The sequence below is a fragment of the Megascapheus bottae genome, chromosome 9 (assembly GCF_031878675.1).
Source record: "Megascapheus bottae isolate mThoBot1 chromosome 9, mThoBot2.hap1, whole genome shotgun sequence".
In the NCBI taxonomy this organism is placed as follows: Eukaryota; Metazoa; Chordata; class Mammalia; order Rodentia; family Geomyidae; genus Megascapheus; species Megascapheus bottae.
The window spans coordinates 21843830-21857636 of NC_143517.1; the positions used below are offsets into that span (position 1 = coordinate 21843830).

General features: G+C 38.8%; 1 protein-coding gene across 7 annotated transcripts in view; it reads right to left on the reverse strand.

Annotated features, from left to right (window-relative positions):
• The window catches only part of Stau2 (staufen double-stranded RNA binding protein 2), a 616065-nt gene that overhangs the window by 230479 nt on the left and 371779 nt on the right, over window positions 1-13807 (reverse strand). For 2 of the 7 annotated variants that reach the window (XM_090338961.1, XM_090338965.1), the window contains one exon: window positions 6787-6916. The exons of the other annotated variants lie outside the window; for them this stretch is intronic. In XM_090338961.1, coding sequence (XP_090195087.1) covers window positions 6787-6856 — 70 coding nt within the window. In that variant the 5' untranslated portion in view covers window positions 6857-6916. Of the gene's footprint in view, window positions 1-6786; window positions 6917-13807 lie in introns of those variants that run through there. 7 annotated transcript variants of the gene reach the window in all.

Below are 13807 nucleotides of genomic sequence, written 5' to 3' on the forward strand. Positions count from 1 at the left end.
AATCTAAAAATAACTATTTCTGGTAACTCTAAGCCAAATTCCTTTTCTTCTTGTTATAGAACTCCTGAAAATAAGCAGCAACCAGGCCGAGGAGGCATACTTATAATGACAGCACTCAGGAAACTGAGGCAGAACAATTGAAAATTCAAAACCAAAGGGGAGGGCTGGGAGTTTGGCCTAGTGGTTAAAGTGCTTGCCTAGCATGCATGAAGACCCGGGTTCGATTCCTCGGTACCACATACATAGAAAAAAGCCGGAAGTGGTGCTGAGGCTCAAGTGGTAGAGCTCTAGCCTTGAGAAAGTCCAAGGACAGTGCTCATGCCCTGAGCTCAAGCCCAGGACTGGCAAAAAAAAAAAAAACAAAGGGGAATAGAGGGGAGGAGAGGGGCAGGGAGAGGGAGGAGTGGGGAGGATAACTAGGCAATTATCTTAACTCCCAGGCCTCAGATAATTTCCCCGAAATATTTGCTTTGAGCCTTGATAATTTCATTAGTTATCAACCTTAGCAATCTTTTTAAAATTTTGTTATTATAAAACTGATATACAGAGGGGTTACACTTACATAAGTCAGGTAAGAATGCACTTCAGACAATTTCAACCTTCCCTCACTCTCTTACCAATCTAAAAAAAAAAAAAAAAAAAGATCTGATCGCTCACACCTATAATCCTAGCTATTAAAGAAACTGAGATATAAAAAAGCTGAGATACCGAATTGAGGTTCTGTCAGCCCAGACAGAAAAGTTTGTAAAATTCCATTTCTAATTAGCCAGCAAATTTTGGGGCTAGAAGCTGGGCGCTGGTGGCTCACACCTGTAATCCTAGCTACTCAGGAGGCTGAAATCTGAAAATTGCAGTTCAAAGCCAGCCCGGGCATGAAAGTCCAAGAGATTCTTATCTCCAATTAACCACCAGAACACCAGAAGTGGTGCTGTGGCTCTAATAGTTGAGCAGTAGCCTTGAGCTGAAGAACTCAGGGACAGCTCCTAGCCCCAAAGTTCAAGTTCCGCGACCAACCAAAAAAAGAAAAAAAAAAAAAAAAATACTGGGCTAGAGATGCAGCTCAAGAGGTAGAGCACAAGCTGTGAGCAGGAAGGCAAGTAAGAGCATAGGCCTTGATTTCAAGTGCTGGTACTGGCTTAAAAAAAACATAAGAACAATAAAATACATACACCCATATTACAATTGAGTTCCTTTTATCTTTTCCACAGAATGCCCCTACATGAATTTTAAATACTCCTCTAGAATATTTTTAAATATATTTATCATCACACATGTACTTTCATGTAAAAAGTACTGATATAGTTAGTTTTGTATTCTGGTATAAACAGCATTATAATAAATACATCATATTTACAATTTCCCTTCTTCATGCTTTAAGGATATCACCTTTAACTGCTATAGGATTTCCATGACAGTATTGTAGCAGCTTTTATTCTGCTCCTACATTCAAACATTTAGGGCATTTCCAATTCTTTGCTTTTACAGGAACCTGCAGCCAAAGGGCTCTGGGAATTGTTTTCTAAACAACTTCCTCCAGAACATGAAAACTATTATTTCCCTTCAAGCTTGAAAACACAGATTACAGCCTCATACTGTAATGTTTTGTAATTTCACATCTGGTATTTTATGGGTATTTTCATTTGCATTCCTAGATACTAGGCATCTCTTGTATTATCATAAAAAAAAACTGCACTGTCCTTTCTTACTGATGCTCCTATATATAGCAGTTTTTGATAGTTTCTCTTATAGTTCATGCTTGTTTTATGTCATGTTGAAGAAAGCCTTCCCTAATCTTCAAGGTCATAGATATTTTATTTAAATACACTAAATGTTCTATTCTCTCTTAAAATGAGAGTAAGAAATCTATCTTCCTGCTTCCATCTCGAAAGAATGAAGCTAAAAAAAAGAAAGAATGAAGCTAGATATGATGATGCACTCATGTGGCAGGAAGGGCAAGGCAGGGAAAAGCGAAGATAAAAGAAGTTTATCCAACCCGACCCAAAAGTTATTAAGATTAAGATTTTAAGATGGATGGATGGTTTCAAAAATATTCTGCAAGTAAAAAGGTTTTCATTACAATTACAGAATATTGTCATATATGTGTATATCCCAATAGTGGGATTTGAATTTAAGGCTTCTTGCTTGCTAAACTGGCAGTCTACCACTTGGCCACACCTCCACTGTTGGTTTTTTGCTTGTAAATTGGAGATAAAAATTTGTCTACCTAGGCTGAATTCAAACCATGATCCTCAGCCTCCTGAGTAGCTAGGACTACAACCAAGCCACTAGTGATTCTTTGCAGGTTAGAAATACGTTTTAATTCCTAACCTTGCTCTTATCTGAGCAGTACATCATACATCATTGAAAGGTCAAATATATTGCTAATGAATTAATTTCACTATAAGGAGTACCACATTTCTCATCCTTAAAGTATGGTAAGGCTATATATGTGGGGTTTTTAACCCATTATCAATATGCATATTTTCTGAACCAAACTGAACAGTTTCTGTTGGAAAATCTGGTTCCACCTCTACCCTCAAGCCAAAGCAGGTCAGGGACAGTGCCTATGCCCTGAGTTTAAGCCCAGGACTGGCCAAAAAAAGGTAAAAACAAGGGTTACATGTTTACAGAAATGCATCTGCAGCTTTTCCTCACTCACTGGGAATATGAGCAGTAAGAATGAACATGAACAGCAAGAAGCAGATATGAAGCACTGCATTAAGAGTGCTGCAAATAAAATTAATGTCTTTCTCTTGGAGACAGGACTTGGTAAACATTCCAGGGCTGAATACAGCCCAGCAATATATCTGTGGCAACAAAACAGACAACACCCAAAGTAATTTCCACAAGGTACTGAGAGTGGCTGCCAGCCTCCCACTTAGCTGGGACCACAAGTACACATCACACTTGGCTTTTTGGGTGAGACTGCGTCTTGCTAAATTTTTGCCTGGATTGGCCTCCAAATACAATCCTCCCAATCTCTGCAGTACTTCATCCATCCAACCAACTGTCTACTTTAGATATAGCCTGAAGGGGAAGGATTTTACATCTCTTCAATTTCAATTCCCAGGATCCAGTGAATACAAGGAATGGCGCAAATGCTGCAGTTGCAGGTTGTCTGTTACTCTTCCCTTTTACCAAGTGCTCAATGTTATCAGGTCAAGTCATTCTGCCTTCCAAATGCATAAAACATGCTGGAAACGATTGTTATTTTAATACTGCCAAGACTGCCTGCTGTATCCATTCCTGTATCTAGGTTATGTTGTTTATAACCTTTAGCTGTATTCAAAGTCATCTTGACTTTCTTTTTAACCAAGGATTTCTCATCTGTCTTCAGCAAAACTGAAAGGCCTCTTGTAACCACTGCATTGACTCATTTTTACCATTGATAAATCTTATTAATAAAAATGATTTCTGCCCAGAGTCAATGGTTCACACCTAAAATCCTTGCTACTCAGGAGGCCGAGATCTGAGGCCTGAGATTCAAAATCTGAGGGCCTGAGGGGAAAAAAAAGAGACTCTTATTACCTCCAATTAAATTACCAAAAGGCTAGAAATGGAGCTGTGGCTCAAGTAGGAAGCGGTAGAGCACTAGCCTTGAACTCAAAAGCTCCAGGACAATGCCCATCCCCAAAGTTCAAGTCCCAGGACTGACTGACACACACACACACACACACACACACACACACACACACACACACACACACAGTCAACATTTCCACGATGGCACTACCACAATAGCCATAGCAGGGGTTGTGCTTCTTATTCTTCAGTATTAGCGGACACCAGGTGTGGGAGTATAATATCAACTACCCCATGAGAAAGCGCCACTTCCACATTTGTCTGCCTTCCCTAGGATAACAAAATGGTTTTCACTTTTTAGTTTGACATGGAAAATTTCAGAAGTTTATTTTTTACTGTTAAACCTGCCCTGTCTTCCAAGGGTGAACCACCATATAATCATTACATTTTTTGCCTTTTTTTGCCAGTCCTGGGGCTTAAATTCAGTGCCTGAGAACTGTCCTTGGGCTTTCCTCAAAGGTCAGTTCTCTACCACTTGAACCACAGCACCACTTTTGGCTTTTTCTATATATGTGGTACTGAGGAATCAAACCTGTGTCTTCATGCATACTAGGCAAGCACTCTACCACTAGGCCAAACTCCCAGCCTCTTTTTGCCTTTTTTTTTTTTTTGCCAGTCCTGGGCTTGAGCTCAGGGCCTGAGCATTGTCCTTGGACTTTCTTAAGGCTAGCACTCTACCACTTGAGCCTCAGCACCACTTCCGGCTTTTTGCTACGTATGTGGGGTACCGAAGAATCGAACCCAGGTCTTCGTGCATGCTAGGCAAGCACTCCACCACTAGGCCAAACTCCCGGCCCCTCTTTCTGCCTTTTTTTAAAAAATATATTACTGAATTAAACTTATTAAAACTTTTAGACTTTTGCAATTACATTTAAAAGTATTAAGTCCATTAAATACTGGTAGCTCATGTCTGTACTTAGCTGTTCAGGAGGCAGAGATCTGAGGATCAAGGTTCAGAGCCAGCCCAGGCACTAAAGTCCATGAGACTCTCATCTTCAATTAACCACTTGAAAACCGGAAGTGTCACTGTGATTCAAGGGGTAGGGCAATAGCCTTGAGCTGAAAAGCTCAGGAACAACACCCAGGCCCAGGGTACAGCGGTAGCCTTGAGTTGAAGCATTCAAGGACAACACCTAGGCCCAGAGCTCAAACCCTACAACCAACAACAACAACAAAAAGAAAAGCTAGAAGGGGAGCTGTGGCTCAAGTAGAAAGAGGTTAGAGCACTACCCTGAAGAAAAAAAAAAAAACTCAAGGACAGTAACTAGGCTCTGAGTCAAAGCCTTAGGACTGGCACAGGAAAAAAAAAAAAATATATATATATATATATATATAATAGTCTATAATTTACTCATTGTGTGTTTGTCTGATTATCCTATCGCAGTAATGCAAACATCATACACCTTGAAAACAAGTGGGGATGTGGCTGTGGGAAGGAATGGGAGAGACATCTATACTAATAGTTGAACTCAAGGTACTTGTCACTCTACTGCCCTTTTCAATCATTACTGTTTGAAATTATGTCTCACTACATGCCCAGGCTGGCCTGGATTATAACTTTAATATTTGTGTTCTGCCTCCGCCCCTACCCTGTAGTTTGAGATGAGACACACATACCAAAATGTCAATTTTGGGTCAAAACATTCTTAAAAACTTATCTTTAGTAGGACACCAGTGGCTCACAACTATAATCCTAGCTACTTAGGAGACTGAGATCTGAGGATCACAGTTCAAAGTCAGCCTAGTCAAAAAAAGAAAGTGAGATTCTCCTTTCCAGTTAACCACCAGAAAACCAGAAGTGGCACTGTGGCTTGAAATGGAAGAGCATAAGCCTTGGTCAGAAAAGCTCAGGCACAATTACATAGACATAAAAATTTATGACTCTATAGACATGTTTTATTACATAGATTAATATGTATCTATGACATACAAACCCTAAGCCTAATTTAAATTATGTTCTAAAATCTAAATGCCAGTGATTTTATATAGAGATTCTTGAATACTTGTTTGTTAAATACGTCATTTGAAATATGATATAAAAATCAATGTTAATAAATTCTTTAATAAAAAAATCAGTAAAATAAAATAAAGCTCAGGGACAGCACCCAGGCCCTGAGTCCAAGCCCCACAACTGACAGAACTGACATAAAATTTTTGTTAACTCAGACTGACCATAAACCTTGATTCCCCTCTACCTGTGCCTCACAAACATCTTGAAAATTATAACTTTTATGCCACCATATCCACCTTATTTTAAATATGTGTACGTGTGTGTGTGTGTGTGTGTGCGTGTGTGTGTGTGTGCGCGCGCGCATACATGCATGGGCATGCACCATTTCTGGGGCCTGAAACTCCGGAAATCTGAACCCATTTCAGGGTCCAGATGCTTTCCCTGAGCAAGGATAGCACTCTATCACTTGAGCCACAACTCCACTTTCGGCTTTTTGGGTGGTTAATTGGAGGTAAGAGTCTTGTAGATTTTTCTTCCCAGGCTGTCTTCGAACTGTGATCCTTAGATCTCAGCCTCCTGAATACAAGTGTGCACCACCAGTGGCCAGCTTAACTTTTTTTCAATTGACACTTCTTCCTTAATTGTTTACTATAATTGGCATATGTGTTCTGTGAATTTTATCTATATACTGGGCATTTTCCACTCTGACACAACTTCTTTAACTTTGTTTCACAATACCAGTAAGTACTTTGGAAGCAATTTGCTTCTGTTAGGTCGTGCTTTTATAAGTTGCAAACTGGTACCAGAGCAGCAGAATGTCCTCCACCCCAGAGGCATGCCAGACTCTACCTCTCCAGTTTTACTTCCTGTGCCACACTCAGCAAAGTCTCTCAAGGCAGAAGACAAGGTCTAACCTTGTCTTGGTCTCCTTGGTGCAAGGTCTCACCTTGTATCTTATTTCTTTTGTGCTGCTCCAAGAGAACACTGAAACTGGAAGAAAGAAATCAGTTTCTAGTTCTGGAAGCTGGGAAGTCTAAAGTTAAGGGTTAAACATCCAGCAATGACCTTCTTGCTATATTATCCTACAGCAGAAGGCAGAGGAACAAGAAAGCGCAGGAGAACAAGGAGGGCCTTGTTCTCACTTTTATAACAAGCCCACTCTCATAATGAGCCCATTTCTGCAATACCATCACTCCATCCATGAAGACCAAGCCCTGATGACTCAGTCACCTCCCAAAGGTTCCATCTCTCACCACTGCTGCACTGGGGATGGTTTCCAACACATGAACTTTGAGGGACCACATTCAAACCATAGCACTTCATTTGCTTCTCATCTCTCAGAGATCAGTGATCTTCAAGACATGATGTCCAACGTCTTGAGAACTGTTGGTAACATAAATTTGGGGCAGGAAGGTGAGGGATGACATTGTTTTAACAGTAGAAATGACTAATACCTCATATGAACCAGATACTGAACTTCCCATCCACCCTCATATGTTTCATCTATCTTGGTCTAGTTGAAGTACATTTTTCGCAAACGTCATATATGTGGGTCTTTTCCATCTAATCAAGCTCATATTTTAACTGGAGCATTTAGATTACTTATATTTATTGTTAGTAACAATGGAGTTCATATTTTTTGCTATTTTTATCCTGGTTTATTTATTCCTTTTGATTTTACCTACTTTCTTTTAGACTGATTTTTTAATTGTTAATATGGTTTTTTGCTATACTAAATTGTAAATAGATTTAGATCGAGTATATAAAAATAATTATCTTCAAATAATATCTGATTACATTTTAGTATCCCACTTTATTTCCCAAAGGCTTTTACTTGTTTTATAGCAACTGTTCTAAAATACGCATAGCCTTTCACATAAACATATACCATTTTATATGTTATTAAGCATATATAAATTATAATTGCCTTTCCCTTCCCCCATTATTTATGCTACAGGCATCAATTTATTTCTAGGTAAGTTCTGAATCCCAATGCAGCTTTACTATTTGGGCTGTAACCTGCTCTCTCACTCTCTATCTCTCTCATATGCTGGGGATCAAACATATTATCTTAAGCATAATAGGCAAGCATTCTGCCACCAAACTATATCCCTAGGCTATTCCCTTTACAGAGACTAAAAATGAAGAAAATGTCTCTTACTTTTGCACTATATTTAATCATTTATTTTCTTTTCAAAGATCCAAATTTGTTATTTTCCTTTCATCTAAAGAACTTTATAATATTTTATGGTACAGACAAGCTGAAAATGAATTTCCTATAATTCTGCTTGCTGTTTTGAGTTTTGTCAGTCATGAGGCTTGAACTCAGGCCTGGATGCTATCCCTAAGCTTGTGTGGTAAATTGAAGGTAAGCGTCTCAGGAACTTTCCTGAGAACTTTGGACTGGCTTCAAATCACAATTTTCAGGTCTAGGCCCCCTAAGGAGCTAGGAATACAAGTGTAAGCAATTGGTTCCCAGTGGAAATAGTTTTCTAAGAAAGAATTTGCATTACAATAAAATAAAATAATAAAAATATCAAAAAAAAAAGAATTTGCTGGGCTCTAGGGTCTCACACATGTAATTCTAACTATTCAGTGGCTGAGATCTGATGATCACAGTTTGAAGCCAGCCCAGGCAAGAAAATCCATGAGACTCTTATCTCCAATAAACTACTAAGAAAAAGCCAGAAATGGCACCGTGGCTCAAGTAGTAGAGCAGTAGCCTTGAGCACCAAAGCTCAGGGACAGCATGAGAGGGTGGGGGGAGGAGTACATGTTTAAGAGTAGTAAAATTTATAGACACAGAAAATAGAATAGTGGCTTCCAGAGGCTTAGGAAAAACAATGGGGAGTATGTGTTTAATTGTAGAGTTACAGAATGGAAAAAAATGTTACAAGTACGGAGGTGATTCACAGTGATAGTTGTAGAAAAATATACTTGTACTCAATGTCACAGAAATGTACATTTGAAAAGTTACCATAACCTTTACTATGTACATTTTATCAAAATTAAGAATTTTAAAATGTAACATCAAAAACTCAGTTCTTTTTGAAAAAATAAAAACAAATCATCTAAATTAACAAGTAACAACTATTTGTTTTTCATTACTTCCAAGATAGTGTATACTCTTCTAGCTTGAAATTCTAACAATCACTGTAATCATTAATGTCTTCCTTTCTCTCAACAGGGAGAATTTAGAGTACAATAGAGTACTCACCTGGTATGTGTGAGTGGCCCTGGCTTCAATTTCCACTATCATAAGGAGGAAAAAAAAAAACTTCACTGAGTACTGGTGGCTTGGGCCTGTAATTCTAGCTACTTAGGAGGCTAATATCAGAGAAACATGGTTTAAAGCCTGCCCGGGCAAGAAAGCCCATGAGACTCTATCTCCAATTAATCACTACAAAGCCAGAAGTGAAACTGTGGTTCAAGTGGTAGAGTGCCAGCCTTAAATGAAGAAAAAAAAAAAAAAGTAAAGGGCAGCATCCAAGCCCTAATTTTTTTTCATATATTTTATTGTAACATTTTATTGTTACATTATATTCACCAGATAGAAGGTACATTACTTCACATATATTGATACCCTTTTTCATGTCTTGGTTCCCATTTCCCTCTCCCCACCCCCACCTCTCATCTTGTTTTCCTCCCTTCCCTATCCACTTCAAATAACCAAATACACATATATACAGTATATCAGATAACCAGGTGAAATATTGTAACAATATGAGATAACCAAGGGACAGCAAAAAGAGATGAGAGATAACATAGTATATTAAGGACAACAACTACTCCTTATATGGCCAAGCCCTAAATTTAAACCCAAGATCCAGCATGAAAGAAAGAGTTAAAGGAGCCAGGAGTGAAGCCTAGTGGTACCGTCCTTGTCTGGCATACACAAAGCCCTGAAAAAGCCAGAAGTGGTGCCGCAGCTCAAGTGGCAGAGTGCTAGCCTTGAGCAAAAAAGTGTCCAAGGACAGTGCCCAAGCTCGAAGAGGAGAGGAGAGGGGAGGGGAGGGAAGGGGAGAGAAGGGGAGAGAAGGGGAGAGGAGGTAAAGAGGAGAGGAGAGGAAAGGAGAGGAGACAAAGAGGAGAGGGGAGGGGAGGGGAGGGGAGGGGGGAGGGGAGGGGAGGGGGGAGGGGAGGGGAGGGGAGGGGAGAGGAGAGGAGAGGAGAGGAGAGGAGAGGAGAGGAGAGGAGAGGAGATAAAGAGGAAGGGAAGGAGGGAGGGAGGGAAGAAAAGTTCACAACATGCCTGCTTACCCTCAGGCTGCTTCTATGTATTTTTCCTCCTTGTGTATCACTGATTTATAGTTCTTGATCACAGTGTGCCTCTGCATGTTGGGTGGTTTTTTTTATGTCATTTCTTCCACACAAGGCTCATTGACTTGAAGTATGGTTTTAGTTTTACAAAAATACACTGAGGTTTTCAATCTTTTATCTAAAATGTTGCTTACTGCCCCTCTTTTCCCAGGACTGTTAGCATACTTGGTATCATCCCACAAGACACTGACAACATTCTGATGCTTTTTCATCTTTCCATCCCATGCTTCATTCTGAATAGTCACAATTTCCATGTATGCAAGCGCACTGATCATCTATCTTCAAGTGTCCTGTACAACTAATCCTAGTTAATGCTGCTTTTTCGTATCAGTTATAGATTCCTCCTCTCTAGAAGTTCTAGCTGTGTATTTTTATACTTTAGTTTTACATTTTTGTTTTCTTCTTCCTTCTTGCAATATATACAGCACATTAATAATAGCTCATGTGTTTTTTATTAAGTCAGTCATTAGTCTTTCTTTCTACTCAGTGGGCTTTTATCTTAGTTATGAATTATATTGGTCTTCTTTACAAACATCTTAATTTTCTTATTCAGGTAAAATTAACGTAACACCCATCTATCTAGGTGAAAAATAGCCCAGTGACGTTTAATACAGTTACATTTAATACAATCACCATCGAGACCTAGTTCCTCCAAAACATTTTATCACTCCCAAGGGAAATTCTGTTGAACAATTGTTCTCATTTCTCCTTACCATTAGTCTCTAGCAATCAATAATCTGCATTCGATCTAATCAAAGGCCTATTCTGGACATTTCAAATGAATATAATCATATACTACCTATCTGTCTGATTTCTTTTACCTAAGCCTTTCCAAGGCTCATCGGCACTACAGCGTAGAATCGGTTGAGTTGTTAGCCCTTTCACACACTGATGGAAACCTAGGCCCCCTCCATCCTTTGTCTATATATGAGTACTTGTTTTCAACATTAGGGGTTCAGACCTAGAATTGAAAGTATGGGATCACAGGGCTTTGAAGAACTGTTGGGTTTTTTTCCACAACAGATGAACTATTTAAAATTCCTTCTAGCCAATACAGGAGAGTTCTAGTTTCTTCACATCTTACCAATTTACTGTTAGTTTTTTGATACCAGATATTCTAGAATGGATTTAATAGCATCTTTCTATTCCTTTAAGGACAACAGTGATGCCAAGTTTAGTTACATGCATTTTCACATGTTTTGTTCTCTTTTGCCAGTCAAAGTAAAGGATTATTGCTCTTTCTTGCTTTCAAAGGTCTTATTTCACTGATTGTGATCATGCATGATGTGAGCATTTTCTTCATGTCAATCTTGTGTACCTTCTTTGGATAACTGTCTGCTCAAGTCTTTTGACCATGTTCTAGTTATCTTTTTATTGCTGAGTTGTTTTAATCTATTGGGGGGGGTCATTTTTGAAACAGGTAATCACTGTTACTCAGGTTAGCCTTAAGCTTCTGGGCTCAAGCAAAAAACCTCCTGAGTAGCTGGGACTACAGGTGCGTAACCATGCCCAGCTCTTAGTTTTTATATTTAGGACAACAGACCTATTTTTAGTTAGGTTTTTATATGATATCACACAGTGGTTCAAATTTTCTTTTGCATGTATATTTCCAGTTGTCCCAGAATAGTTTCCTGAATTATTCTTTCCTCATTAAATACTTGGCATTCTTCTCAAAAATCAGTTCTATAGCTGTATTAGTTTACTGCTGTACTAGCTGTATTATTCTACTAGTCTATACGTCCTTATCCTAATGCCTGTATCATAGCTGTATTAAACCTCTGTAGTAATTCCTGGAACTGAGAAAGAATGAGTTGTCCAACTTCTTTCTTTTTCAGAGATACCACATTTTTTTTTGTCATTTGCAGGGACTGAACTCAGGGCCTAGATGCTATCCCTGAGCTCTTTTTGCTCAAGGCTAGAGCTCTACCACTACCACTTTGAGCCACAGCTCCACTTTCAGGATTTTTTGTTTAGGTTTTGAGGTTTGGGGGGCAGGTTTGGGGGGACTTTTTTCGGTTGTTTTTTTTTGGTGGTTGTGGGGCTTGAACTCTGAGCCTGGGTGCTATCTTCAGCTCTACCACTTGAGTCACAGCTCTTTTTCCAGTTTTCTGGTGGCTAACTGCAGATAAGAGTCTCATGGACTTTTGTGCCCAGTCTGGCTTTGATCCTTGATCCTCAGATCTCAGCCTCCTGAGTAGCTAGGATTAGCTACTCAGCACCCAATTACATTTCCCTTTTGAAACTGTTAGTCATAGAAATAATTAATTGTGTTTACTTTTTATCTACATGTTTAACTTATTAGTTTTACTGGAGGTTTGTACTTGTGTATGTATTCATTATAAACTCAACTCAACACACAGAATCATATTATCTGTATTAAGTTTTACTTCTTCCAATTTTTTTTTTTTATGCCAGTCCTGGGCTTGAGCTCAGGGCCTGAGCACTGTCCTTGGACTTTCTCAAGGCTAGAGCTCTACCCACTTGAACCTCAGCCCCCCTTCTGGCTTTTTTCTATGTATGTGGTACTGAGGAATTGAACCCGGGTCTTAGTGCATGCTAGGCAAGCACTCTACCACTAGGCCAAACTCCTGGCCTTCTTCCAAATTTTTAAGTCTTTTATTTTCTTGCTTAACTGTTCAGTAAATTCCACTACAATGTGGACAGCAATGAATATGAGGCAAGGAGTTTGGCCTTGCAGAGTGCTTGCCTAGCATGCATGAAGACCCAGGTTCAATTCCTCGGTACCACAAACATAGAAAAGCTGGAAGTGGTTCTGTGGCTCAAGTGGTACAGTGCTAGCCTTGAGGAAAGCCCAAGGACAGTGCTCCTCTTTACATTTCATTTTCATGCATCTTTAAATATTTTCTCCTTTGCTCTATGATTTCTTCTATGACCTATTAGTAAGACCTGGGAGTGATATGGCTCAAATGGTAAAGCTTTTTCATAGAATGGGCAAGGCCCATTTGTGAGTTAAATCGCAAATACTACAAAAAAAAAGGAATGTGTTGATTTTTACACTAATCATCCCTCAGTATCTGTGGGGGATAGGTTACTATATTACAATATACATCTAATTTGTATATAACCTATATACATCCTCTCTGTCTTTAATCATCTTTAGATTATTTATAGAATCTAACATAAATACTGTCAATATTTACTATGCTACATTGTTTAGAGAATAACATGATTAAAAAGTCAGCACAGATGCTATTTTTTCCAAAATATTTTTAATGTGTAGTTACTTGAATCTATTGACAAGAAACCTACAAATACGGAAAGCCAAAAATATCTGTAAATTTTGTAATACTCTTTCTACTAATTTCTAACATCATTCTATTGTTCATAGAGATATTTTGCATGATTTAAACATCTAAACTTGTTTGGGGGTCTATTATATAATGCAGCATGTTTCACCTATGTTTGAGAATAACACGTACTTTGTTGTTCTGCACATGGTCCTTACATCTAATTATAGTGGTGTTTGTGTCTTTTTTGATCTTCTTTCTGGAAGTTCTATCCATTACTGAAGGTGAAGCAGGCATTGTAATTGTGTTAGATGACAGTAACTGAATTCTGTTGTTGGATTCTAGACTGTATGCAGTGTTCTGGTGCACACTTAACTTACTTGGAATCACTTGGCATCATCTACAATACTCCATGTTTCATGTCTTTTTCAACTCTGAGCTATGTCCAGCTTTTGTGTGAGTTCTAGAAATTGTTTTTCTTACTGATTTCCAGCCGTTTTTCCTGCAACTTTGAATAGGTCTATCCAACACTTGCAAATCATAACTTGGGTAAAGAAGCAAGAAGAACCCGCTGAAGCTCTCCAGAATATATGCAGACATGGCTTTCTTGCTTCTTAGTATACAATCCCCCAGTCCCCTGTCCTCAACCCCAACCGCCAGATCCTTTTGTTCATAGTACTCTACCACATAATTTTAAACACACCTT